This window comes from Acanthaster planci, linkage group LG08, assembly GCF_054643075.1.
Source record: "Acanthaster planci isolate LZ-2023a linkage group LG08, COTS_SCS, whole genome shotgun sequence".
In the NCBI taxonomy this organism is placed as follows: Eukaryota; Metazoa; Echinodermata; class Asteroidea; order Valvatida; family Acanthasteridae; genus Acanthaster; species Acanthaster planci.
Genome location: NC_141784.1, coordinates 4520614 through 4548251, shown reverse-complemented (window position 1 = coordinate 4548251; position 27638 = coordinate 4520614). Strand labels below are relative to the sequence as shown.

The window sequence follows — 27638 nt, the reverse complement described above, 5'->3', positions numbered from 1 at the left end:
TCCAAGTCAATATTTCGGGGTTTGTTTGGTCTCATTTTAAGATCCTTTTTTTTTCCTTGTCGCATTTTTATACAGGTGCTGCAGTCAGCCAGGGATCAGTTAAAGTGGTCGCTATTGAAGTAACCACTCTCAAGCTGTACTCAGACACGCCCTTAAGAGGAGGGTTGCCTTGGAAATGGTGAAGGGCCATATTTATGCGATGTAGCTTTTAAGGAAAGGACAGAAGTCCCTGTAACGGTGCACTGTAGGCTTGCCAGTCATGAAGTATTTTTTTTTTGTCTAGTGTCATTGTTCCAAGAACAATAGATGAGGTCATCAGTGACTTTGCACTCCAGGTCTGAATGCAGCTGTTGTTGCAAATGAAAAAGTGCATTCTGGGATGCCAGAACAATAAATCATTGTCACACTTGCTAGCTGCTTCAAACACTTCACATAGTTTCCTTGGTCTCTGACTCTACATGCTGCATGACTTGCTCATGTGCAGCCAACTTGTCAGGATTTCTGTCCTTTCCGTTGTACTTTTCATGTATAGATTGTCACAAACCAGCCATTTTTGGTTTCCTTATTTTTCACACCTCTGTTTTTTCCTCTGGCATGGACAGAGCTTCTTCTAACCCTAGACCATGGCCAATCCAACAAGATTCTGTACGATTCACACTGAACCTTGGAGGTATGGGGCTACAGGCTTGAATGTTTTAAACTGTGAAAGTGCACCAAACCTTTGTTTCATTTTTCTGTGATACCATTTATTAATAATAATAATTAAAAGAGGAGCTCATGAGACACTACTCCATACTTCTGGAGACACAGTCCCAGTTTAATACAGAGGATTGTAGAAAAGTGTAGGCCTGATAGACCACCTGTGTGGTTGTGCAGGAACAGAATCTCTAGGCTCGGGTTCAAAAGTCAATTTCTTGGCTCAATGTGCCTCCATTTACTGCCAAGGATATGCATCACACCATTCAGTGTGGGACCAACGTTGTGGTATTTTCATTTTGGTTGCAACAGCAGCAGAAAATAGCTGCAGATGATTTGACATCATGAATGAACTCCAATCTGGTGGTGTTTGGACAATGCGGCCAGTGTTCCTGAGGGAAAAAAAGGGGTCTTGCTCCCCCTTTAGCACTCTTAAAGCACTTGGCCAAGATGGCTGCTCCTGTGAACATTGTCTGGTGTGGGTGTGTGGGAGTTTGTTTGTGCATTCAATTGGGGACTCTGAACAATAGAGGACAATAAGGTCCCCGATTGACAGAGGGTCCCTGATTTAGGGGTCCCCGATGTGTGTGTTAGGGATTTAAGGTGAATCTGCGTGCGTGGTGAGACCCCCCAAAAAAGAGAGCCCTCCAAATGGGTCACCCAAATCTCAAGTGGTTTGACAGACACAATCACGGTGTGAACAGTCAATCATAGAATTTGTTACCCACAGCCAGCCTGGGTGCAGTATTGTTTATACATGTACATTTAGTCGAACCAATCCCTTATTTGGCAAGAGTCTGGTTGTTTGGAACTGCTTAACCCATTTCCCAGTATAGAAGGTACAAAGTTTATCACGATGTAAAGAAAATAAAAAATCTGCTAGCAGAAACTGAGAAAATTTGGTTTTCGTTAGAATACGCTGTGATAATAAGGTGCCGTGTCCATAAAGTGGAATGATAGGGTCGAACAAATGATCCAATATTAGCTGGTATCAAAGCCAGCCTCATGTTTCTGTTCGGACTTCATTTAAAATGTCACTTTCATGTAATACCCCAAATTCCTAGATGTCCCGCTTCTTGATTTTTCATTTCAGTTTCAGTTTCTTTATTACAAACCCTTTTTTTGTATATCATTGGAGAATTTTTCATTCCTACTGTGACTTGTTCAAGTACCAGGCATCTGAAGCTTGACTAGTTGAATTTGCCTAACGTTGTATTTCACGGTCAGGCGTTAGCCTTTGCCTAACTGTACATCACATAGTAACTTGACAAGTTTGAATTTGCCTAACTTTGTTTATAGTCAGGCATAAGGCTTTGCCTAACTTTGTATCAGATAGTATTTTCCTAACTTTGTGTTCACAGGTAGCAGGTTCTTTTCCCCCATCTGTACGCCCTTTACTTAAAGTGTTCATGTTCATGTTGAGAATGTTGTGAAATTGAGTTTTTTTGTGTCGTAAGGAAGAAATCAAAATCTTGTTCTTGTAAAAATGTAACGGAAAAGATGATCTTTGTAAGCTACACCCTTTGGACTGGGTTTGTAACTTGAAAGAATAAAACAGTAGTAAAGCAAAACACTGCATGAGCTATTTTTGGTAATTACGTGTCTCGTGTAGGCCTATTGGTTTTGTTATTGTCTGGGCAGACATTTTGGATGTAAAGGTCAGATCTTTTATTTGATACACATTCACATATTTCTCTAGAAACTGTTTTTATAAAGCAAGAAGTGACCTCTTATTTATTCTCCGGTAGTCCTGGAATGTTTTTGGGGGGCTTTTCAGGCATGTCTTCTGTGTAAATTTACACGGTCTACGCAGAAGTTACAGTTAATTTGTTTTCAATTTGGAAAAAAATTGTGCATCCCTGTGTATCCCCTCAAAAGTTTCTCCCGAGTTTCGTCACTCCGCGTGAGCAAAAATCTGGTTTCGAAAATGTTGCACCCTAAAATTCCTCTGATGAACAAGAATCCAGCAAGTCTTTCAGCTCTTTCGTTCTTTCATCTTTATGTCCTCTGTCGGGTTGTGCTGATTTTGGTCAGTATGAAGGTGTCCTGGCCCATGAGTTTGCTTCGCAGTCTAAAGGTAATGGCACTCGATGACGCCAGTCCTGGATTATTACTAAGTATTTCTGAAAACTATTTTCAAGGATGGATTTCTGAAAAACTATTCACTTCTACCTTATAACGATACCATGCTTTTCTCGCAAATACATAGTTTGCCACATTAATTTAAAGCTTACAGATTTTGAAGTACTCTACTGGGTTTTTCGATCCCGGGTTCATAAATCATGAGGGCGCTCTGTACATTTAACAGTCTTGGTCTATTTTACCGCCCTCTGAAGTGACAGGGTGGCGCTGCACACAACCAATGGTCCATAATTGGCCGAAAACAAATTTCCCTGCAAACCTCCCATTTCTCTGCAAACAACGATCAGGAATTGGAGACTAAATGATTGCGCAACTGAAACCCCTCCTTTGCTGTGTAAAGGAATTGAGACTCATTCAAACAAGCACGTGCGCTGTGAACCTGGTAAAAACTATCACTTGAAAATTGTGGAGTGCTCATGATATGGTTCATCTTCAACTTCAGAGGGAATTCTTCCCGTCAGATTTTATTCTTTTCCTTTTCCTTTGCTGTTTATGCAAATCACATCTCCACATTAACGAAGAGAACTGTGATGTCATTCAGGAAGACGACCTTCATTTCAAATTTATTTATTCAACAAAAAATTGATGGATTTAAAAATATTTTTCTGGCCTAAATTCCCTATTTTCGTTGGGAAATCATTTTTGTAAGTGCACGGGAAGAAGCCATCAAAGAACCCCTTTCCAGCAGTGTTCTCGGTGAGCAAATGTTTAGTGTACAATTATAATTCAAATCTGTATAAATCGCGTCCCTCGCGTGAGTTTTCAACTTGTTATCTTGACGCCTCTAGCAGTTCGGTTCTTCGCCCAAAGAGTGCAAGCAGAAACCAGATAGTCAAGTTGTTCTTCGGAAACGATAACGTTTGATACCTTATTGTCATGTCTATCTTGAAACCTACAGCAATTCATTCCCAGCGGACGCAGTGACATTTATTCGTAAAAATAATGATGATAATATTGTTTATATTTATAGAGGAAAAATTCGCCATAACATGACAGTGGAAAAAATACATAAACTGTTGAACATGTTTCCAAGGTAATCGGTTTGCCCTCAGGCAAAATCGCGAAGGCTCCAATTTGGGCGCTCCGTTCAGGGCCAATTAAATCAACCAGGAATTTTATAAGCTGGCGTGTGATGGGAATGCCAGCCTCATTTTCACTGCACACGCCCAAAATGAAGTTGGCCCTGTCAACCTTGTTGATGTTTGCCCAAGCTTACAGCCAAGGTAAGACTTGAAACTTGTACCGGTAGATTAAACTTGGCAACCATACAAGAAACAAACTTGGTTCCTTCTTTCTTTTTCATTTCAAAACAAAGGTTAAACGGTCAGAGATGTTTCTGTCATTTTTCTCCACCTTTTTCCATTCCCATGTCTCCAGTGCACCTGGGTTGGACCGGTAGCAACATGAAGACCCTACATTTCGGCCGCGTCCCACCGCTGGCGGCAGGGGAAGCATTCGACAGGCGTCAGTGGCTGAAATCAGCTATGCCTAGCAGAGAGGATCGATGCCAGAAGATTGGTGATCCAAAAGGTGAGCAGTGGAACACCCTGGCTCTGGGTAGGGTCCGGGGGCAAAATGGAGAATCATTCTTTTGCTAAAAGCGACGGTCCAATTTCTGTTTTGAAGTGTCAGCGCTTTCAAGAAAAAACAACCCCCCCCCAAAAAAAAAAACAAAAAAGGGGGGGGGGCTACGTACACCATGGGGTTTCAAACTTGCATGCATTACCGGTATCAGATAAGTATGGGGTGGGGACATTTGTCAGTGATACAATAGACCCCATTTGGTCAGAGGGGCTAAGTGGGTTTAGTCGCAGTGCTGCCACAATACGAAACTCTTTTTTGTCCTTTCCAAATCCCCAGCGAGGAAGAGGATGTGGAATTAACTGGGGGGGGGGCAGTTGCAGAGTGCAACGGAATTTAAAAGCAAACTTGGGACGCCGATTGAGGAAAACCTTAAATAAAAATGATTAATCGTGACAGAATTGTTTCTTTTTTAAACGGGCAAACAAAATAGTGGCTGGATACTTGCCTGGCAAGATGGATAATGGACAATGAGGTCTGTCATCCCGTGATATCTCACTCCTGGTGTTTTTGAGTTAGACGGTATTTCCACCAGTTAATCTATACAGAATAACGGACGTTCTTTGCACTTCGATATTTAAAATTAAAACTTATATTGTTTAGCACAAACAAATTATACCGCAAATTTAACACAGATGCACTTTTGCCATGCTGTAACAGCGAATATGGTCATTTTGTTTTAGTTCATATTCATCTTGATATAGTCTCGTTAAGTGTTGTGCAGACCAGGGTTCACTTTTTGACGGACTCAAACTAGAGGCTCGAGGACTCGAAAAAATTACTGTTTTGTTATCCTCATGCAAAACACTCATTCGATGTGAAATTAACAAAGCAAATATATCATGGAAAACCTTATCAAGACCTCCCGAACGGTAAGAAACCGTAACTAATCTTATTCTCTTTTATGCTTGTTTTTATTTAATTTATCTACTTTTCGTGTTTTTAGTTTTGATTCCTTGTATAGCGTTTTAATTTTATGTAATACGCTTTTTAAAGAATAAAAACTATATAATCTATTTGGCGCTCCATACAAACAGTTCGAAATACAATTCCTGTTGTTCATATTCACAGTTACTGACCTTACATTGGACAATTAATGATCATAAAAATTGTGTGCACCCAATCCATGCCCATTCATAATTTCTTGCCAAACAGAATTTTGTGTTGGAACGTCGGAGTAATTAAACTAAAAGGACTTGGACTCAGATTTTCAGATTCGGTCTCGGATCGGTAGGACTCAGACTCAAGAAGTGATGGACTAGGAATATGGCACCGCTTCGTCAGGCTGTATATTAACTGATGTTATTGATTTTTACAGAAACTAAAGCCATCACCGCAGTGTGCTCTTTATTCACAACCACCCCATCAAGACCCGTCGTGTATCCTACACAGGGGCCAATGCCCGCACCGCTTAAGCGACTGGAGTTCACCGTACTGACGAACGGTACGGGAGTTGTGACTTTTCACCACTTGGCTGCCGGCAAGGTCCTCTACTCTCTCTGTGAGTATGATCTTGTGTAGAATTTGAAATGGCCAGAGTACACAGTACAGTCTCTTTTGGGTGGACTCCAGCATGCAAGGGATTGGCGAAGCACTGGGGGAAGCGGATTGAAGAACTCTTGCTTATCTTATTCATTCAAGCAAGACTAGTGGTGCATGAACTTGCAAACAACACGAAGGTCTTTTCCCACAACTCTTAAATCATAATCATAAATCTGTGCTGGAAATTAGGGGAGGGTGGGGAAAGGTGGTGTGTGGGGGGGTGACTTGCTTGGCCATGATAAGTTGAAAAGCGGGGGAGGGACACTATATATGTTTATGATAAAGATGCAGAATCGTACATCAGAATTGCATATTTATGGCTTTTAAAGATTGTTTTCCCTTTTAAGTGACATTGCAAACATTCTCATCGTTTGAGAAATCCTAAAATTCTTCACCATCCGCTTAATCGTCACAAAACACTGTGTGTGGGGGGCGATTTAAAAGCCCATCCCCCACCTCCAAAAGTGGGGAGATATATACCCCCCATTCTTAAGATTTACGCCCATGTCTCTGCATAAAGCAAGGAAACGAGCGCGAACTCACAGCCCGGTGGGGGGGGAGGGGGCAGTCTCTCGTGTTGTTAATAAACCGATGAGATGATGCCATATTTAAATTCGCTTATGTCTCGTAACAGGGCTACAGAAAAGTAAGACCACCATTTTTAATAGTTCCGGCTCGAGTGACGAGGTCGCAGAGGGCATCTATAGCGGTGACGGCCATTTCTGGGTGGCGATCGCCGACGAGATTCAGGTCGGAAGAGGCGGAAGTGACGCCACTCTGGTGCGTTTGCAAAGGGAAATGCCTGCCCTCTCTGTGCAGCGGCTGTATTTCCGTTCTGTACCCTTCTCGGCAGAGTGGAAGATCCACACACCCTATTAGCCTCAAATTAAGGCACCTGGTCACCTAGTCTAACTCCAAGGCGTCATTGGTCAATCGCTGGGTACTGTAATTTAAATCAGACAACAAAATTCAAAGCAGTCATGCCAGCAGGGCACTTTACCACGCCATGGGTGCATGATTAACAGTCATACTCTCAAAGCTATAATTGATCAATATCCAGATAGGGGCCTAAAACCGACACTGCACCAAGACTGACGCTCACGTTGTTTTTTTGACAGGTGAAGATATAATTAACTTTGAATCCATGCAGAATGGCGTAGTTAGCGTTCCCATTTACAATAAATATGAATTATTTGTAAACGCACGTAATTAAAATCGGCAGAATTTTCATGGCGAAAACGCTGTTTTTGTTTTTATGTACCGGTAATCGCTTTTATTAAAAGAGTAAAGACTGCACTCTCCTTTTCTAATGTAAGGAATAGATTAACTTGGTTGATAGGCTGATTCCCAAGTTAACAAGGATGCCAATGTCTCCGGTTTATTATGGTTCACAGTTTATTGTATGCGTACAAGTTGGACAACCTTTCCAATAATTCAATTCTCTGATTTTGTCTCAGCACGTAACGAGGCCTCCATGCAGTCTGAAACTTTTAAATTCGAAAGAGGCGTATGCTCTCGGTGAGAAAAGGAGTATGAATCATTTCTGTGGACCTGGGAATCACAGTTGGCAGAAATATTCCTACCCAAGCTTTCCGTTGAAATATCCAGGCCCCAGAATGATGGGAATGTACGATTTAGTGTAGTGAGCACCGTTTTCGTTGCAGCATCTCCAGACAAGAGGGCGCTGTGCCATGCTAATTTGTAACGGAAACAAATAGCTACCAGCTGAAGTATTGTAATGTAACCTGGCGTAAAGGCTATTGCCAGATAAGACCTTTTAACAGTGGAGGTACCATGGCTTAGCAATTAACGTGACTTGTTTGCGTAGTATAGCGTTAGTCGATTACATGCCTACCATTATTTTAACATGCTCTGCATATTATGTAATACGTATCGGAATAACATGTTGACTGATTTTCAAATATCTCCAAGAGGCTAAATGAGTCTGTACCCGGAAGATACAGTAAGGTCATGAGATCTAATATAAGCTTCAAGGTGAGGGGAAAATGCTTAATTGCTGTCCATCTCTTGATAGAAACAGATTCTGCTTTTTCTGTAAGATTAAAATGATGTTCAGTTTGTGGCTGATTTTCTTTACTAACTTCTCCTGTCATTCTAAATCCAATACAGCGCTCTTCTCGCCACCTTTTATGAATTGATTACAAAATGTAGGCTATGTTGTCAAAAACGGTATCAAGTGGTTTCCAAGAAATCAATAATGTTTCATGCTTGCTGTATATGGAGTTTGCTAGGGAATTCTTTACTATCATGACGAGGCTCGCGTAGTCTCATCGGGTACGGATCATTGGAAGTAGCAGACATGTTCCGGAAGTACGTCAAGAAACGTCACCACTTTAGGGGATTCTTTCATTCGGCACAACTGACAATGTGCATTTTCACATCAAAGTGTTTATGTGTGGACGATGGTAATTTCACCAATTAGTTTTTCTGGGCCGCAGTCGACGTCGTATCCCGTGCACATTATAACGGTGCATAGCATCCGCCTCTAGAGGCGTGCTGGCCAGACTAGCTAGCCTTGCCACTGACTGGTAGTTGGTTGCCATAAGATAATTAATTGGCTTTTTGCAGTGTTGTGTTTCATGCATTATTAATGACAAAACAGAATACCAATTGAAGAAGGTTTTCTGTTGTTTGACAGTTGTATTTCAGTTTTTATGGGCAATAAATTTCGAATGGAAAATTTCTTCTTCTTCTGACTCGACTGATCATCCTCCGGCGCCCGACCACGCAGATATACACTTGTTGAATCAAGTTCAATGACCGTACTTATACGGTACAGCTAGTTGCAGAAGGCCGGTATTATTTTGAAAAATTCCTGCTTGAAACGCAACTTCTTTTCTTTAGTGTAATACCAATAATATCAACCTTTCTGAAATCCTGAAAAATATCTCGTGAAAAATGAAAGCCTGCAACAGGCATTCTTTTCGCTTTGACCAAAATTTCAAAAATTGTTATTATGTTAAGTTAAATGAATGACAGTGGATGAATGCTTCGAACAATAATGGTTCAACTCGTTTCTTGTTGATCAAATAGTGGGTTTTGGAATTGAAGTAAAATAGAAAGATGGTTAAATGTTGCTTTTTTGAAATGACATTTGTTGAATTACTTAAAATTATTCAATTCATTTTACATTCTTTCATACATGTAGTTGCATTCCAACTGTTTTATCATTTAAAATATCTCTTTCTGGGGATTTTATCGGTGAGTACCCCCTCGTTTAACCCATAATTATTAATATGATTAATTTTGGTCTTTCCTTCGATTCTGACTTTCCTATTAGGTGAAAACAGTATTCAGAATAAAGTGCTTGCATGACTGCAGCTGCACTCTGTATTTTAGGTTGTCATCTTTTTGACGGTGTCTTCGAGCTGCAATTCCTTCATTACGTAATACGTTCTTTCTGACCTGAAGATGGACGTTGAATATTCCCTCGCAGTAAGGTTTTTTTTTATTTCACTGAGTTCCAATCTTTCGCTGTTCGATACTTAGCTTAGCAGTTTATGCATCAATGAGATTCAAAGCGTTCAAAGAGTATTGCGTCTAATCGCCGTACGTGCGCACGCGTGAGACGCAGCACGCACTCGAATAGGACGCAAATAACAATCTACGAACGTGTAGGTGCGCAGACAGGTGTACGCGTGAGTCGCGCATGCCTTAGCGTTTAAACATGGAGTACAGACAGAGTGGATGGTACGTAGAAAGGAAACAGCACCTTTGAAACGACAAACTGCATCACGTTGCAAATCATGGTCACTGAATCCTCTGGAGACCTAGTGAGTTGTTGAACGGACACCTCTATGTGGAATGAATGAGAAGTTATGATAAACCTTGAACGAGGGAACAAGAATTTTGCAACACTTCTCATCATCTTCGTGTCGATGCATTCAAACACTATCGGTAAGATATTTCAATTCTTCATGAGATGGGGGCACATCGTAATGTTTGGTCCATACTCTCTCTAAACATAGGCAAATATCGTTCGAATCTTTATGTTTACACAGTCAGTTTCTGAATGCAGTAATCTTAGTATCAAACGGCCTTCAAAATCATTCATTTCGCTCGGACTAAAATGTCCGCTTAAATTAAGAAACTAAATACCAAATACTGGTTTAGGCCTAATTAAAGTTCCATTAGTTTAAGTCGTTCCAGTAACCCCATCCTCTTTAATGTTTAGGATTGAATCTGAAAGTATTGAATTCAACCATTGTTAAACTCTTTTCTCTTTCTGTTATGAATTCATATAGGCCCGATTATTACTGTGGAATACAACATTTCTCTAAAATAGCGTCAGTCAAGTACTGAAAGTCTATATTCATTGCTCCCACGGCCTTTGCGCAAGAACTTTAAGCTGGTTTTCATACCCCGTTGGCCCCCTGTATCGAATTGGTTTTTGCATCATGTTAGCCATGCATCCTCAGCTGAATTTGCCCCATTTAAATGAATCATTATACTACCTGGACGAAGGAAACTTATGCTTCAAATAAAAATTCTGTGACTGTTTAAACTCGCAAATATTTTAATTATTGTCTTACACCGAAGGATGGAAAGTCGGGGTCAAGGACCAAGACAAGATTTGTTACCTCTACACGCACCAGACTAAGACCTGTTTCATACAGTCCCAGGTCAGTGGTTGGGTTGTCCTGCCGCTGCACCTGACGCCCACCACGGCGGCCGATCTGACCACGCCCCTGGACATATCCTGGTTCCGGCGCGTCAAACTCCGGAACCGGCACGCGTTGGCCGTGGTGAACCTCTTGGAGGGAGGGCGCCCTCCTGAATTCATGTCACTCTCGGATAACCGGACCGATTTGACCATCAGGATTTTGTCTGAATACGACATGAGCCGAAACAGCTTCAAGGCGAGGGTCGGGAGCAAGGAAAACGGCGATTACCAGAATTTCGTCATCGAGTCCGAACCCATAGGTATGAGAATAAAAATGATGAAAAAAATTAATGACGGTGGGAATGAGAAAGCGAAACTGAAGACCATAGTATACATGCACCTTCAAAATGTCGGTGTTGAATACAGTAAAAAGGATCTTATACATGTAATGATCAGACAAAGAGGAAACACACCGTCGAAGAAGGCAGTTTTTGTTAAACGTCTTGCAGGGCTGAAAGACGTTCAGCTATATCCATCATAAGTGTAATTTTGATTTACATGTAAATGGTTTCTATCATGTTATTCACGACTATTATCATCGGATTTTACAGTCTTCAAATGCACAGAGAAATTCTTGTTTTGTCAGTAGTTTTGGTACCAGGTATCAACAGTTTAATTCAAATCTGAGGCCAGTTGTAAATTTTACTCTTGTATTAAAGTCTAAAAAAAGACTTTTCCTGACGAATTCGAATGTAGAAGTTGAAGAGCCCCAACCGGGCGATTTCGTCGCTATCAACACCGTGGATTATTTCACAATCCCCGGGAGGGACGCTCACTTTGACTGGTCAAAAGAGGGCGCTCGCCACCTGCCCAGAAATACTGGCATAAGCCACGACGGCAAACGGCTGGTAATACGGCATTACGTCCCCGCAGAAGACTCCGGAGTGTTCGTATGTGACGTGTACAGCCCTACAGACTACTTCATAGCCGGGAGGCGATTTGTCCTGGGAGGCGGTATGTTAAAAGCAAAAGGCACACCTTTGATTTCCGATATTACTTGGAAGAAATATTCAGACTCATCACTAAGAACAAATATCCCTGTGCTTTATCTTTGGTTTAACTGTCGAATCAAAATAAACTCACTGCATTCAGGAAATAAAATAAAAAACACTACACATCTGAAACAGACTCAAGTTTTTTTGAAAGACATGCACCTACAGGTTATTTTTTCCTGAAAACTTTCATTCATTGCACACTGAGTGACCAAAGAAGTGTGAACAGGCATGTCCTACCTCTATGATTTCAACCTTCGAAAGTGGTGATCATTTTAAACACCTTTCCCGAATTTTTCTCACATCAGCAGGACACGCAGACGCTAACTTGGGCGCTCGAGGTTCTTCCATCGGTCACACGCCGTACTCTCAAAATCGACAGGGTGAGATTTTCATCGGCCTCTGTAGCCCCTTATTTCAAGTTTGGTGTCGAGAGGACTTCTAGCTTTGTGACAATCGAAATTTCACCATAAAAGTGAACGCAGTTTTTCACATTTCTGCCACGACAGTGTAATGATCAAACAGATGCAGCATACCTGAATCATTCCGATGGACAGGGAATTGTTTCCCAGTGAAACCCACCTGGACAAATATTCACATGTAACTGGGATGTGTGCACCATTGAGGTCACCATGTATTTCGTGTTCACCCTCAGGGTGAGGACAGATCTAGAATCTTTTTTTTTCGGGGGGGGGTTGATAAAATTGATTCAGGGGGCCTAAAATATGATAACTTTTAAATGCACCCTTTTTGGCCTTTCCTAGAGTTTGGGCTATAGGTTGGGGTTTTTATGCACGTTTCTGAAAAGAGAGGAAATTAAAGAGACTCCCAAATCACCTTTCTCTCACTATTTTTAACAATCTTTCCTTAGCTCTTTTTTTGGGGGGGGGCTCTTCCCTCACGATCTGTTAGTGACTCGGGGAAGCCACTCTGCCCACGGACGTGTATAATAAAATCTGACCCACGCGATGCAGTAGAGTAGATTCGGTAGAGTAGAGTGGCGGCCATTTTACAGTGCCGGAAGTTTCTAAACTAATTAACGCTAACCTATGGAAGACTGCCACAATTTCTGATATTTTTTCGAAAAAACAATAATTTCAACGGCCGCCACATGACCTCAGGTGGCTTCAAGCAATCAGGAGAGCTGCTGGTCCAGATCTTTTTATATACGTCCGTGACTCTGCCCAGTTACTTGGAATACTGCCCTCTATGAGCTTTCCATTTTGTCTTATTTCGCCTCCAAATTCTAATGCCAGGCAACGCCGCCCTCTACGAGTGGGAAACCTCGGGCGTGGATTTTCCCTGGGTTGACGGTGAACCAGATCTGGATGTGGATCCCTTGCACATCGGTGAAATCGTGCATACCTTCAAGAACAATGGAGGTTGGTAGAGAAAGGTTAAAAACAGAGGGAAGAGGTTTCGGCCTGGAGTCAAGTCATAGCTCTGCATCGCAGATGAATTTAACGTTCTTGCTGATAGAATGACAATGCAGGGAAAATATTTCTACATAAAACTTACTAGCTAGATGAAAGATTGCTGCAGAAATCCATCGAATTTTAGGCTATAACAAGAAGGATTTTAATGGACCAGCCTCGATTCCTATTCTTTCATTAAAACATGGCGTTTATTTGTGATTCAGACGAACGGAATTGTGGCAGACTCGATTTCATGGGCTCTGCATCTGAAACAAAGACGGATAGTAATACTGATACTCGAATGGTATTCACGCTTGGAAATTTTGATGTGTTTACTGCGAGTAATGATGCGAAAGGTGAAGCTGGGACCAGTCCTACACGGTGGAACCATAGATGAAACGAATTTGACACCACTAATTGGACAATGCAGAGACTTGAAACCTCAACAGAAGTAGTCTGTTTTAGTCGTCCAATATCAGATCGGTGTTTTTCCCCGGTTTCCTTTTGCACGGAAAGACTGAGAGGTTTTTCCCCGCCACTGGATGGGATGCCACTCTTTCTTCCTAACACACAAAACGTTTTGGGATTTCACTCGTCTTGTCGTCGAGATAGTTCACAGGACAAAATATACCCAAAATCTTGCCGAAATGACCAATGAAATCCTGTCATTTTTAGACGCTCGTGAACTTTGACCCCAATAGCGCAGCTAGGGTTCTCACCATGGGGGGTGAGTGAGTTGGGGAGGTGGATTTTACACGGGAGAGAGGGCAAGTCCGAGCACATGTATTTTCTTAATAATACTAATATTTTCTTTGTGTTCCAAATTTCCAGTGGGGAGGGAGGCTGGCACTATAATTTTTTTTGGGGGGGGGGTTGACGTGAGCCCCCAAGGCTGCGTCACTGCTTGACACCTGAAATATTTGAGTTGTTGGTGTATATAAATGGTCTATGTATGCCCCCGAGAGGAGAGAAATAATGGGGGGATTTCCAAAGGACACAAGCTTGAAACCTGCACGCAATACGGCGATTCACAATAGTGCGCCTCCAAGAGTTTTGCTACGCGTTGGCCAATCACAACGCGCAAAATCGGTCGACCCTTTCCATATGCGCACTTGGTCGACGGATTTCGCGCATCGTGATTGGTCGACGCGTTGCAACTCTTGGAGGTACGTTATTGTGAATCGCCCGTACTGTATGTAAACTTTCAATGACGGCAATTTTCCCTTCAGATATCAACTACGCACTACAGGGGAGGACCCAATACCTGGCATGCCTACCTAGCAACATGGCGCCTGTTGATCTGACAAAGATGAATCCCATTTTCACCTGGAGTAAACTAAAAGGCAGCGACGTCATTCCAACCTTTGACAACGGCAGATATTTAACAATTGAAGGCGGCATCCTTCAAATTTCCAGCGTGACACCAAAGGACTCAGGGAAAGTAGAATGTAGGGTGACGTACCATGACGTCACAGGCGAACCAAGAGTGAAAACCTATTCCTACGGCATTGAAGGTATCTATAAAATAATCCTTTGAAAATGTTTCCCCTTAATTCCCCTAAGGCCAATCTTTTGACCCTTCAGAAAGCCAGATTTTTAGGGAACTCAAATTCCTCCAGGAACGGAGGTGGGGTTTGACAGATTCCACCTTCCCAGGTTTTAGCCGTCCCAGTTTGTCTTGTAAGTTTCAAAATGATTCATCCAGACTAAGGGTTTTGTCTACAGTTCTAAAATTCACACTTTATCACTTTTGTAGGTCCGTGCACAGTGACATTTCATTAAGTCCATCAGAAAAACTAACATTTGGCATGTCTATGTTAAAAACCGGATATTTTGCGTGAATCCGATTGCAATAAATAAGGGGTTAACAAGAAACAGGCACAAAAACTCATGCTATATGACACTGGAAATTATGAACTTTCGGGGACAGTTAATGGCATGTTTCTTTGTTTTTGATATTGTCGATCGGTCATTTAGATCAGTATTGCTATTGACAGTCAGTGACAATTTTTGTGTCCCTTTTCTATTGCCATTCCGAATGTCGGAAAAGTTCTTTAGGTTTTCTAATTTTTTGCTCATTGCTGCTACTTTCTAGCGCTGTTGGAAATATCTTCCTTGTGATGTATGTAACAAGCGACAACTTCTAGATTTTGCACGTGTCTTTGATCTGTTTTAGTGTGTTTTCACGGCACGAAAAATACTCAGACCAAATCGGATCCTTAGATTTCAGGTTGTATGCACATAGTTCTGTTTTTATTCAAATTCGATATAAAACGAACTTGCGGGCATCTTTGCGCGTCCCCGGTAAAACAATGTCATCTTTTGTTTCATCAAACGAAAAAAAACTGAAAGCACCATGCAAAATGAACTCATGTTGTGTTAATATTAACAACTGAAAAATGTACTACTGTACATCTCACATCAAACGCCCCTTACGACTTTCCACCGATCCCGTATGATCTGAAGTTCCTGTCATTACTTGTGAAAAGGGCTTTTAAAATCTAAGTTTTTAGTTACTTTTTGCGTCATAAGCACATTAAAATAAGTTAACACGAACGATTCCGAATGATACATTATATAGTATTTATGCTGATTTCTAGAGACTTTTTCCCCTTGCTTTCTTTCTAATCTTGTCCTGGATAGCTTGTATCTTCAAAAGAAAAAGAAAAAGTCTTTATTCCACCGAGACTTGAGTATAGCCTTTGTACAGATTGACCTGAAATGGACCTCTGCTGAAGCTGACACGTTTGGAAATTAAGGAAAAAAGGAAAAGCCAATCCTAAAGACGTCCCTGGGTGGGCTCGAACCACCAACCTTTCGGTTAACAGCCGAACGCGCTAACCGATTGCGCCACAGAGACTCTTCATGCTATGGGCAATGGATCAAAGTCATTGGCTTTTCTATAAAATTAAAACCTTAGCTATATCATCAAAAATTCGTAAGAAATCTCTAAAAGGCCGTTGGTAAAGGATGCTAAATTTCGTTATAAAATTATAATTATTAATTTGCTGAAGAAAACAAATCCAGGACAGTTCATAAAACTACGCATGAGGCTTCACTCACCCACGACACGGTTGTGACGGTAGCCCTATTCCTGATGATATATCAGAGCATCGTAATGTTGCGCATTGTAGCTTGTTTCCTGTCTCAATTCGTTACAATATAAGATGATAATTGATACAGGTGTTCATCCCTTGTACGTCAATTTCAGGGTATTTGCATATGTTTGCTTCCCTTTTTAACAAAAAAAAAACAAAAACCGTTACAAATCAATAAAATACATATCCAAACAAATATATTGGAAGGAAGTGCTTTAGCGATGGCTCGCTCCTGCACGGTATCTCGAAAAAAGGGTTAAAGCCTTGTGGAATTAATCGGGTAATGATTTAAACTGACCCTTTGGTTTCCCTTTATAAGGCACTCATTCAACCTATTGTAATATTGTTTGGGCACACTCAAGCAACGCTAAACTTCACTCACTCACCACCATTCAAAACGAGCCATTCGAATTTGGTCCCTTTCAAGACCACAAGACCACACAATAATGCTATTTGCTTGACGGCGCACTCTCACACTCAAGGATATTAACAAATTGCAAACTTGTGTTTTCATGTACAAGTAAATGCACAATCTCTTGCTTAATGCATTGTTCTCTTATTTCACCTCAACAACTCACATCCATGATCACGATACTAGATTACGCCCCAACCTCTTTTTTTTACATATACACACACAACTTAACAACCCTTAGATTCTAAACCTGCCATCTTTTTGTTCACTGTCTTTTTACACCTTGGGCATAAATTAACGGCCTGAAGCTTTATATCTCTTCAAAACTAAAAAAAAAAAGTAATGATAAAAAATAAAAAATTATCCTTTTCGCCTTCAAAACGTGCGTCCCTGGGTGGGCTCGAACCACCAACCTTTCGGTTAACAGCCGAACGCGCTAACCGATTGCGCCACAGAGACCGATGCGAATTTGAACACACGCATCGCCCCCTTTTCACGTCAATCCGGAGGTCCTTTTCTTGGCTCCAAAAGACAGACTTAAGTTCTTCATTTAAATTTGGAGTGATACAAAAACTATCGAGTTAATTCAACAAGCAGTTTGGTGCATGAGTGGACGTTACAAATCAATAAAATACATATCCAAACTAATATATTGGAAGGAAGTGCTTTAGCGATGGCTCGCTCCTGCACGGTATCTAGAAAAAAGGGTAAAAGCCTTGTGGAATTATCGGGTAATGATTTAAACTGACCCTTGAAACGGAATTTCCGCGGTTGTAAGTTAATTTGAGTAAAAACTGGCCAAAGTTGAGGGCGACCTTTATTTCGTAGTGTAGGCTTTCTCGTGTTTGAATCTCACCCAGTTCTCTGTGAGCGTTTACAGTATTTGCTTTGTGGCTAAATGATTGCAATAGGTTGCCTTGAATGAACTGAAATATTCAGACCTTCTTCCTTCACGTAAATGACGTGACATCAATTCTTTCAGATTTGTCCCACAAGGTTTTTTACTCTACGGTAAGACCACAATTCAGTGAGAAGCATTTTACCACTTTCTACAGACTGCATTCGTGCCAAGAAGAAAGGAAAAATGTCTGTGAAAGAATCGACTGTTCTTTTGAATATTTTTTTAAAGAAAGTGTTAAAATTTTACAAAGTGTTAATTTTCTCTGAGGGCAGACGAATAAATGGTAGACAAAAACAAAAATTCCCAAACCTAAAAACTCTATGTTTCATTTCGAACATTTGCTAATTCTTTGGTAGTCTACAGTCCCCAATGCGTATATGCTTGCATACTTTACGTGAATTTTTATAGAAACGAAAGTTACAAACTTGTCAAATAACTCCCAAAGTACTGGGAAGCCAAACAGAAAACATCGAAAATGTTTCAACCAATCGTCTTTTCTTTTCAGTGTATACCCTACCAGACTTCGTGTATTCGGTATCAGCCGCGTACACCGCGGATGACTGCGATTCGGTTCAACGAAACGCGGTCTTCAAACAGCTCCTTGGAACCCATCTCCAGTCGTCCATCGTTGCGGGCGATGCCTCCTATGAGATCACGGACTTTGTGGCAATTTGCACCGGTGCGGTGGACGGCTCTTCCGGGAGAGTTGGCAGCGAGTCGGCCGAGGGCACCCGGCTGAACCTGGTGAGCTTCGACGTGACGGTGAGACACGCGGCGGTGTCAGAGTGCAGCATGCCGTGCATGGTGGGGGAAATGGACATCAAGACGAGGCTGGTAAGCGCGCCTTGTTCTATATTCTTCAGATCATCTTGATTCTTAGCACTGCAATGAAGTTAATTCTTCAGTAAACTACCCTAAAACCAGCCCAATCTTAAACTAAATCTTATAGGCGGCTAGAGTCCCTTTGAAATTACTTACATATTTCTCAAATTTAGTCATTTGGATCAATAGCCAGAACTATCTCAACATTCGGCATCAATATACATCAATTCGTGGACACAATTCCACGACTAGTCCTATTAGCCATGGAGTCCCCCAGAGCTCCATTCTTGGTCCTTTTCTCTTTCTGTTTTATATCAAACGATCTGCAGAATTCTTCCTTGTCATTATCGTTTCTTCTATTTGCTGATGACACAACGACCATTCACTCCAATTCCACCCTCGAATCCCTTATCTCAACTTCTAACACTGAGCTCGTCAAAATTTCATCTTGGTTCAAATTCAATCAACTGTCTCTGAACCCCCCCCCCAAAAAAAAAAACTGTATCTTCTTCAATGAATCCAGTTCTCTTCCCTATGTGTTGCCTTCTATCTACATTGATAATATCCCCGTCTCTATTGTCGATTCGACTAGATTTCTGGGAGTGATCTTAGACAACAAACTCTGCTGGAATGATCACATTTCTTCAGTCTCTAAAATTGTTTCTGGTAACACAGGTGTTCTGTCCAACCTTCGCACTTTCCTTCCACCATGTGCTTTGGTTTCCCTTTATAAGGCACTAATTTAACCTATTGTAATATTGTTTGGGCACACTCAAGCAACGCTAAACTTCACTCACTCACCACCATTCAAAACCAGCCATTCGAAATTGCACCCTTTCAGGACAACTAGACCACACAACACTGCTATTTGCTTGACGGCGCACTCTCACACTCAAGGATATTAACAAATTGCAAACTGGTGTTTTCATGTACAAGTAAATGCACAATCTCTTGCCTAATGCATTGTTTTCTTTTTTCACCTCAACAACTCACATCCATGATCACAATACTAGATTACGCCCCAACCTCTTTTTTTTATTTTTACATATACACACACAACTTAACAAACCCTTAGATTCTAAATCTGCCATCTTTTTGTTCACTGTCTTTTTACACCTTGGGCATAAATTAACGGCCTGAAGCTTTATATCTCTTCAAAACTAAAAAAAAATAACAAAAAAATAAAAAAATTATTCTTTTTCGCCTTCAAAATGTCCGTCCCTGGGTGGGCTCGAACCACCAACCTTTCGGTTAACAGCCGAACGCGCTAACCGATTGCGCCACAGAGACCGATACGAATTTAAGCACACGCATTCCCCCTTTTCATGTCAATCCGGAGCTCATTTTCTTGGCTCCAAAAGACAGACTTAAGTTCTTCATTTAAATTTGGAGTGATACAAAAACTATCGAGTTAATTCAACAAACAGTTTGGTGCATGAGTGGATTCCAACCACTATTTGGTCTAAGCCGAATGTGACATGAAGATTGTCGTATTAACTCAAATTCAGTTGGTTCTAAATTTAAATACAAAAGGGCCATGTAAACTTAAACGTTGAAGTCTTGCGTTAGCGAAATATTCAACGCACAACCCTTTCGCTTAACAGCGATGTGCACACAAATAACTTACAACATCACTGTTTCCTATTATCAACGGTGTGCAAAACTACCCCAGGTTGACAGCTAGAAAAAATGGAAATAAAAAGGTCCGTCGAGCTTAGGTGGATCAGTATAAATTCAGATGAACTGCTGACCAATTGCGCTAAAAAGACGAGTATTTCATAGAAGTTCAACTTCTCTTTCATTTTGATGTATCAGGAACAAAAAAGCTGGACAGAAACCAGCAACTGACCTCGTTAATGTAGTAATGAAAACAAGGATACGAACCCAAGTTTTGTAATTGATGCGAAGATGCCCATAATTTCTTAAAAATTTGCAGACTTCTTTTGGACAAAATTTCATATCCTCAGGTAGAAAGAATGATACTTTCCACGCCACTGTGCACAATGTGTACGGTCAAAATGCACAACAGTATCAAGATTTCGTTATTTCTCTGTGGAGTGTAGGTTGGGCTGAAGTTGGGCGCATTCTTCAGTCGGGAACTGGAAGAAGGACAGCACGGATACGACTCCTCCCGTCTGATTCCTGACTCGCTGCGTTTTTCGTTGAAGTATCGCTGTGAGGAGGGCTACGGGCTGCACGCCTCCATTTGTAGTGAGTGTAAAACAGCTCGACTATTAATATTGGTGAAATCTTGTCATGTCAAGCAAATGACGGATAATGCTCAGAAAGTGATTTTGAAAAATCCGAGTTGTAAGTCCAGCTTATATGCATAATCTCATAAGCCTGAACGCAAATCTCCTCTACTTAAGGCTTGCACTATAGAATGAAATCATTAACAGGTTAAACTTAAACAACAAGCTAAATTAGATGCGATTGGAACACTAATACCTTTCAGTTATTTGCCAAACACAAAAACCTATTGAACTGCTACGATCTTTTTGACATGCAGTTCATGAGGAAGGTCGACTTAAAGTTTTCGTCTTCAATCATACAACGCAATATTAAAGAAAAGAAAAAGTGACGCCCTTCCTTTTTGTTGTCCATTAGACGTATTCATAATACATTAAAATAAAAAAAGCAAAGTTTCAGCGACCGTCCCTGGGTGGGCTTGAACCACCAACCTTTCGGTTAACAGCCGAACGCGCTAACCGATTGCGCCACAGAGACCTCTGAATGGAGGTTCTATTTTCATTCCATTGGCCTGTTCCCTGTCTTCAAAAGTGAATTGGAGGAAAAGTGAATAACCTTTACACGTTGTGTAAGCATATACAATAGAATTTGAATGTCACCCATAAAGAAGTTTTCTGACGTCAAACAATCCTTGAGCGTTTTCAGAACTACTAATTTTGGTAAGAGAGTCCTTCCTCAACAGAAGCATGCTTTGCTGAACACTTTCCACACAGGTGGAATAGTCGCGTCTGCTGCGCCTTGATTGACGCAACAAAGTATTACAACCTTTCGCTTGAGGGAGTTGTACGCTTTCAGACGAGTTCAACTTACAAAGTTAAGCCAACCATTCGATTTTCACAGTTGCTTGCCCGCCGGGGTCGTACAGCAAACAAGGCAGCGCAAAGTGCTCACAATGCCCAGTAGGCAGGTACCAACCAGCATATGGCGCCGTGGATTGTATCGATTGCCCAGCCCGTGAATTCACCCTCTGGTCCGGTGCGGTCTCCGTTGAAGAGTGCCAAGGTAATTTCGTCTGTAAGATCTTCAGTGGCAAAGTAATTCTGTCAATGAACTTATTATCATCTATTTTAATTAAATATAAGACAGGGTTTTTGAGGGGAGGGGATAATGCTAGGCATTTTCTAAGATTGTTAACTTTTGGCGAACAAGTCATCCAAAATTTAGCTCAGGTTTTATTTTAGTGCGCAGCGGCTTTCGAGTTAAAAACGACCTTTTGGACCATGGCTGCACAATGTTTGAGTGTTATGTCGTGGAATATAATCGAGGAAACTATTTGGAAAATAACAATATTTTGGCTATTTTAAAATGTTTGAGATATTTCAAAGTTGCAAAGTAACTAAACAATTATCTATTATTCATTGCTTTTAAGAACTTTTTGTCCTCGGAATACCCTACGTTTCAAGTTTTTGGAGGTCGGTGGTGCTAAACTCAAAATACACATTAAGTAGAGTTTGAACCTCGGTTCGACCAGATCAAATTTGGGATGCCCAAATATGGACCAATCAAATCACGGATACCACTTTTTGTTGGACATATCAGGACAAAATGATCATATCATTTCCCTGATCATTTTTTTTGCAACCTTTGAACAGTGAAGACTGTCCTTCTGTGGTCTTTGATGGGAGTGTTCGGTCTGATGGCGCTGTCTGGCCTGATAGTGTTGGTCATACTGTACAGGTGGGATCTCTATCGATTTGATTATCAAATTTCTCTATCAGGGATATAGTCTTACCAAAACAGTTGACAACTAGTTTTGTTTGTATGGGACCCCGTACACATTGCAACTTAGATGAACAGTTGTTTTTGAATTTGAACAGTAAATAATGAAATACATGTATGATATGAAAGTATGCGTAGTTAAGGAACACCCAGCGGTTCGAGGTGAAACATACGACGATGCTATAATATTGGAGTGATCTTGAAATAGGCCCATATACTGAAATGTACAATCCACCAAGCGCGGGAGGGAAAAACTCAGGGGGGGGGGACAACTGGAAAAATTCCAGTTGAGCTTTGAAATATATTCCTTTGCAAAGTTTGTCAACTCTGTCAGTTGATCAAGACTTAGATTTTGCGAACTTGTCCAACTGTTTTCAGTTACAGATCTTCATTAGAAGGACCGGATTGAACAGGTTCAAATATTTAGCACACTTGGTACTCCAGTGTAAGGGCATCGCTGCCAATTTCGCTTGACGACTGTCATCATGCGGGTGACAGTGTCACTCAAAGTGACATTTCCATGTCATTTATTATTTTTGTATTCTGTAGGAGGACTTGTGTGTGTGGGTGTATGTGTACCGAAGTGAATACGTCGCGCGCACAATTAGTGTGTAAAAGGCATTAGCGCGAGAACCAGCGCGTGAACCAACACGCGCGCGTACTCCATTCGTTTGCATTGCCTTTCTGGTTTACAGTGACGTCACTCTTGGGTACTCTATAGAATACCGAAGTGAATACGTCACGAGCACAATTCTGTGTGTAAAAGGCATTACGGCGAGAACCAGCGCGTGAACCAACACGCACGCGTACTCCATTCGTTTGCACTGCACTTTCTGGTTCACTGTGACGTCACACTGCGGTACTCTTAGGGGAGTGGTGGGTGAAACATTCGCAGGTCATCCTCCAAAATGTTTGGATCGTTCCCAACCAATACCTGGGTGCAAGGGGAGTGGGGTAGCTGGGATAAGGTCATGAGAGAATGCAACTCTGGCTACTATCCGCTCCGAGCGTAACAAAAGAGGGCGTGTTTTTTTGGTACTCACCGCGCATAGGTACGCCTTGAGGCGGGCAAGTATTTGCACGTTTGGCGCGGAGCACGCTGAGTACGCGTAACTAATTTATACTGGCTTGTGTATCCGGTTCGTAAGTGACTTCACAAAGGCGGATGCGCCACGATTTGCAGGCTCTCATTGGACAATCTCTGAAGTTGCGCGTTAACTTCCGGTCCATGGTTCCATGTAAACGTCGATCAATGCATGTAACCGTATGTGCAGTGCACGTGTGCAGTGGGCGTGGTTTAAACTGAAGTGACGTCACACTTACGAACCGGATGGTCTTTGCGTACACGCAGAACGCGTGCAAGAATCCGCTTGTAGTCACCTGTCGTTATTTCGCCGATTAGGGGTGCACTTAAACTCGGGCCGGACACATCACCAGAGCAAGAGAAAGGCTGTCTTGATCCACACTCACTTAGTCTGAACGTCGACATTATTAGGACATGAGAAGAACTGACTGTGCTGTGCTCACTGACTCATTTTCTCCATCTGAATCTTTTTCTGACAGATTCGGGAAGCGCTTACATAAGGCCGAGGGTCAGGGTGCCACTGAGGTTGCGACCGTGGCCAAGCAATCGGACACCAAGGCAATGAAAGATGTCGCTAAGAAACCGGATCGTAAAGTGACCAAGTCAAAGAAGTATTCCTTGATATCTAACATCTCTAGTCCTGCCCTCCAGAGTGAGCTAGAATCACTATTAGAATCCAGCGGTAAAGACGACAGTGATGTAGAGTCGCAACAAGAGGGCGCAGCAACAATTTTTCGTCAGACTGGTCGTCCAGAAGAAGTTCCCGATGGCACAAAATACGAATTGCAGGAGCAAGATACGAGCCTGCATCACGCGGTGCAGAAGGGCGATATTGACAAGACCGGCGGTGCAACGAACCAAAATAACACAACAATCTCTCAACTTCCAGGCAACTTTGAGCTTGTTTATCAGCGGCAAAAAGAGCCGTGTGATCAGCTCTCTCGTTCGCAAGTGGCCACTGAGCATGGCAGGAATGAATGGCAACGTTCAGCACACCCATCTTTCCACGATTCGTTTAGGGACAAAACACTCCAAGAATCTGCAATGCCACACACTGATTCATATTCAAATGCGAATGTCTCTTCCGAGAAGCCATCTCACACGCGAATGAGTTTGACCAAACTGCCCCTCGAAACGCAGCTTGATTTCCTGTCTCAGCGAGCGTTTACACCGAGGACTGGAGAAGCTCACTTTACTCATGAACATTCTTCTCGACAGACTAACATTATATCCCCCAACTCACCACCAAATCCTCATACTTCATTTCCATCTCATCGGCAATTCACACTCCAAGACAGCTTCCAGATGGAGACATACCCGTCAACCACTCTCAATGATCATCCCGATATCAATTTTAGACCATCTGATATTCAAAGACAGACCTCTGTAGCAAGCCCCTCTCGGGTCCCTACAGCGAGCCGTGGAAGTAGCACTTTACCACCAAGAAGGAGAGAACCGTCATTTGGTTCTGCCAGCCCCGATTCTCCAGCGAGTAGTCGTTCCAGCAGTAACTCTGACCTCACACGATCCTCTGCTGTGCTCGCTGATTTCTCCGATGAGATATATTCGGAGACTGAAATCGGGACCTACATTGTCGAAGGAGACCACCTTCCACCGGAAGAGGAAAGTCGCCGATCCTCACCGATTCTTCATCCAAATTTGTCTCCAGGAAGAAGCTCCGTTGCGGCACTGATTGCGTCTTATCACGCGTTATCTCAAAGAGGTCCAAGTCATATTCCTTCACAGGTTGATCGAATTTTAGATCTATCTAGTGCTGGAAGTTCTAGCCCTAGCTCATCAAAAACAACTTCACTGACGGGAAAACACGACACAGATGTCAACAGAGTGGTCTCTGAGAGCACTACCCGGATTACATACTCCGGAGAGCAGATTTTGCCAAGCATATCTAGAGATAGAGCTCCACCACATCATTTACAGCCTGCGACCTCTGGGATAGTGGGTGCAACCCCAGTACCCTCCCCTCCAAGAACTCCGCAAAGAGAACAGTCGAAAATTTTAACTCCCGCTATTTCACCGGCTACGGCTACGCCAATTGAAAGTCCCCCAATGTCTCCTACGACTGTTACAAGAGACCTTGATCAGACTGTAAGTGAGTACACTCAAAGAGCAACATCACCTCGAGATCAGCTCACAATTCCCCCTTCCCCTCCAAGAATGCCTCCAGAGAGCCTGGCAAGAGCTTCCACTCCTTCTCAAACTAAGGAACTTTCTTCCTCACTATCCTCACAGGAAAGCAGGTATACTCCTCAAAGACCCCCGTCACCCGTACGTGCCCCATCGATACAACTCCCTCAGATATCTCCCAAGGAGTCGTTGATGACCAGGAGGTCCTCACTCATGACAACCCCGTCAGGTAGACCAGTGAACCCCTTCAAACTACAACGACTTAGAAGACAGTCTTTAGAAGGGCAAAACTCCTCACACCTCACCTCCACATTATCTGCAGCGCCTCACTTTGAAAGTTCGTCCTCGGTTCTACCTCGGCATCAGTTGGACACACCACTTGTAGCACCTCATAGTGTTGTATCTTCCTCTGCAACCCACTCAACTAATGTTGTTTCTTCAATAAATAGGATTCCTTCTGAGAATTTAGCACCTCCTTCCATTCCAGCTCCTCCTCCGATGACGCCATCCACAATCGCTCCTCCTTCCCAAACACCAGCGATGCCCCCACCTCCCGCTCATTTAGCTCCTTCTACCAGCCCCACCCATCCAGTCAGCGCACCTCCTCCTCACTCCGGCGGTGTCCTCCCTCCCTCACCTCCGCCTCCCATCAGTGCTTTGCCACCACCAGGAGGACCTCCGTTAGCCCCACCTCTCTCAACGGCCCTACCCACCGCGACTACTGCTGCAACTGCGGATACAGATGCGGAGTCTCCCGCGAGCCAGTCGAGTGCCCCTCCACATCCCGTGGCAGCTCTAATCGATCAGGAATTTGAGGGCGAGAAAGGCCCCAAGTCCCTCACGTCCGAACCGGTGAAGGGGTGGTCCGGGGAAAACATTTCTGCAAGTACGCCGACGACAGCGGTACTGGGGAGTGTATCGACGCCCCCAGCTGGTACCATACCTGCCCCGCCACCTCCTCCACCCCCACCGCCTTCGCTTGAAGATTGAAATTTACTATGACAAAGTCAGTTGAAGACGTACAATTTGAGACCCAAAGCGTAATATCTATCTTGTTGAAGTGAGGATTTAATCGTCACGTGATGTAATGATTGCATTTTTATTACATCATAACAAATGAAATTGCCTTCAAGGCAGGATTTTTATGAAGAGAATTTCTCTTTTTTTGTAGACGCTCGCATAACATCAACAATAATTAAAGAGAAAAGCCTTCTTATCAAAAATTGCATTTTTTCACATGTAGATGAATCTTTCCCCACAAACAAAGACACATTTCACTGAAACCAGGGCCCAGGATTTCTGTCAATGAAGAGATAAAACTGACCATGTCAACATTACATATTCAAATTTTGATGAACAAAAAACAGTAGTTATGATTACCAAAAATCAAACTTGCACGGACTGGGTCACCACATTAATGCTATCAGAAAATTGCCTTGTACGTATAGCCCTAGCAATGATAAAAACTGATTAAAAGAAACCCAAAATGAGTTCTCCGACATTACCTACGGATTAAAGACACCTCCTTATTTCTCTTTACTGCACCTTTAAAAGTTGGGTTAAACCATTCAAATTTAAGTCACTGAACTTAAGACGTAACTACATAAAAGAACAATGCCCCAAACCAGCTATGCGTATCAGGCCTTTAATGGCTAAAAAAAATCAATGTATGGATTTAAAAAGAGAGAATTATAAAAAGTCTTAGACCAGAAAAATGGCACACGATTACGAAATGTCTGTGGCACGAACGCTCTCCCTTTCATCAACAGCTATTGACCATTACCATTATGAATTCCCGACCTAATTGAATGGTCAGCAAAGTGGTCAGTGGGCCACACGAATCTCTTTCCCAGACCACGCTGAGCGTCACGAACAGAGCGGAAACATCAAACAACACCTGGGCAACCTGTCCGCGTGTGTGGTGAGGGCGTAAATCTTCAAACATTCGAGAATTCAAAGGGAAAGAAAAGAGAAACTCCGAGCGAGGCCTTGACTACTCGGCAGTTTACGCCGTCTTGATGCACGTTTTAACGGCTAGTTGCAGCCGGTTTTAATATGTCACGTTCGTGCTGCGTCGGAATGTTATTTACTTGGGTCCAGTCGCAAAGTGTGGGATGTGTTGTTATGCAAGTGTGGGCGGCCGTCTCGGAGTGTG

General features: G+C 42.4%; 3 protein-coding genes and 4 non-coding genes across 12 annotated transcripts in view; 3 read left to right on the top strand and 4 right to left on the bottom strand.

Moving 5' to 3' along the window:
- LOC110974478 (coatomer subunit zeta-1-like) overlaps positions 1-2267 on the top strand; it is an 86287-nt gene extending 84020 nt beyond the window's left edge. For all 5 annotated transcript variants that reach the window (XM_087140360.1, XM_022226148.2, XM_022226146.2 and 2 more), the window contains one exon: positions 76-2267. In XM_087140360.1, the coding sequence (XP_086996486.1) occupies positions 76-123 (48 nt within the window). In that variant the 3' untranslated portion in view covers positions 124-2267. The remainder of the gene's footprint in view (positions 1-75) is intronic.
- A 1720-nt stretch (positions 2268-3987) lies between these two features.
- Positions 3988-6840, top strand: LOC110974565 (uncharacterized). The gene is made up of 4 exons (XM_022226301.2): positions 3988-4061; positions 4216-4368; positions 5738-5920; positions 6596-6840. The coding sequence occupies exons 1-4, from the start codon at positions 4010-4012 to the stop codon at positions 6838-6840; spliced, it is 633 nt and encodes a 210-aa protein (XP_022081993.2). The 5' UTR covers positions 3988-4009.
- A 2764-nt stretch (positions 6841-9604) lies between these two features.
- Positions 9605-26987, top strand: LOC110974667 (uncharacterized). 2 transcript variants are annotated; one of them, XM_022226473.2, is made up of 11 exons: positions 9605-9879; positions 10522-10905; positions 11342-11599; positions 11949-12020; positions 12894-13019; positions 14282-14566; positions 17969-18297; positions 20349-20496; positions 21376-21537; positions 22128-22212; positions 23818-26987. In XM_022226473.2, exons 1-11 carry the CDS (start codon positions 9801-9803, stop codon positions 26471-26473), a joined length of 4584 nt encoding a protein of 1527 aa, XP_022082165.2. In that variant the 5' UTR covers positions 9605-9800; the 3' UTR covers positions 26474-26987. The 2 variants fall into 2 exon arrangements, with proteins under 2 accessions (XP_022082165.2, XP_022082164.2); XM_022226472.2 differs by having other exon boundaries at positions 11946-12020.
- Trnan-guu (transfer RNA asparagine (anticodon GUU)) lies at positions 15839-15912 on the bottom strand. The gene has a single exon. It is a non-coding gene; the product is annotated as a tRNA-Asn (tRNA).
- Positions 16948-17021, bottom strand: Trnan-guu (transfer RNA asparagine (anticodon GUU)). Its single transcript has one exon. It is a non-coding gene; the product is annotated as a tRNA-Asn (tRNA).
- On the bottom strand, positions 19502-19575 carry Trnan-auu (transfer RNA asparagine (anticodon AUU)). The gene has a single exon. It is a non-coding gene; the product is annotated as a tRNA-Asn (tRNA).
- Positions 20939-21012, bottom strand: Trnan-guu (transfer RNA asparagine (anticodon GUU)). The gene has a single exon. It is a non-coding gene; the product is annotated as a tRNA-Asn (tRNA).
- Positions 26988-27638: the final 651 nt, after the last annotated feature.

What these genes read in the sequence shown, in the direction of transcription:
- LOC110974565 (XM_022226301.2), top strand. Translation starts at nt 4,010, where the DNA reads ATGAAGTTGGCCCTGTCAACCTTGTTGATGTTTGCCCAAGCTTACAGC. An exon ending in TGCCCAAGCTTACAGCCAAG is followed by an intron (nt 4,062 to 4,215) that starts GTAAGACTTGAA and finishes CCATGTCTCCAG; the next exon opens with TGCACCTGGGTTGGACCGGT. An exon ending in CAAGGTCCTCTACTCTCTCT is followed by an intron (nt 5,921 to 6,595) that starts GTGAGTATGATC and finishes GTCTCGTAACAG; the next exon opens with GGCTACAGAAAAGTAAGACC.
- LOC110974667 (XM_022226472.2), top strand. Translation starts at nt 9,801, where the DNA reads ATGATAAACCTTGAACGAGGGAACAAGAATTTTGCAACACTTCTCATC. An exon ending in GCGATTTGTCCTGGGAGGCG is followed by an intron (nt 11,600 to 11,945) that starts GTATGTTAAAAG and finishes TTCTCACATCAG; the next exon opens with CAGGACACGCAGACGCTAAC. An exon ending in TGGACATCAAGACGAGGCTG is followed by an intron (nt 18,298 to 20,348) that starts GTAAGCGCGCCT and finishes TGTGGAGTGTAG; the next exon opens with GTTGGGCTGAAGTTGGGCGC.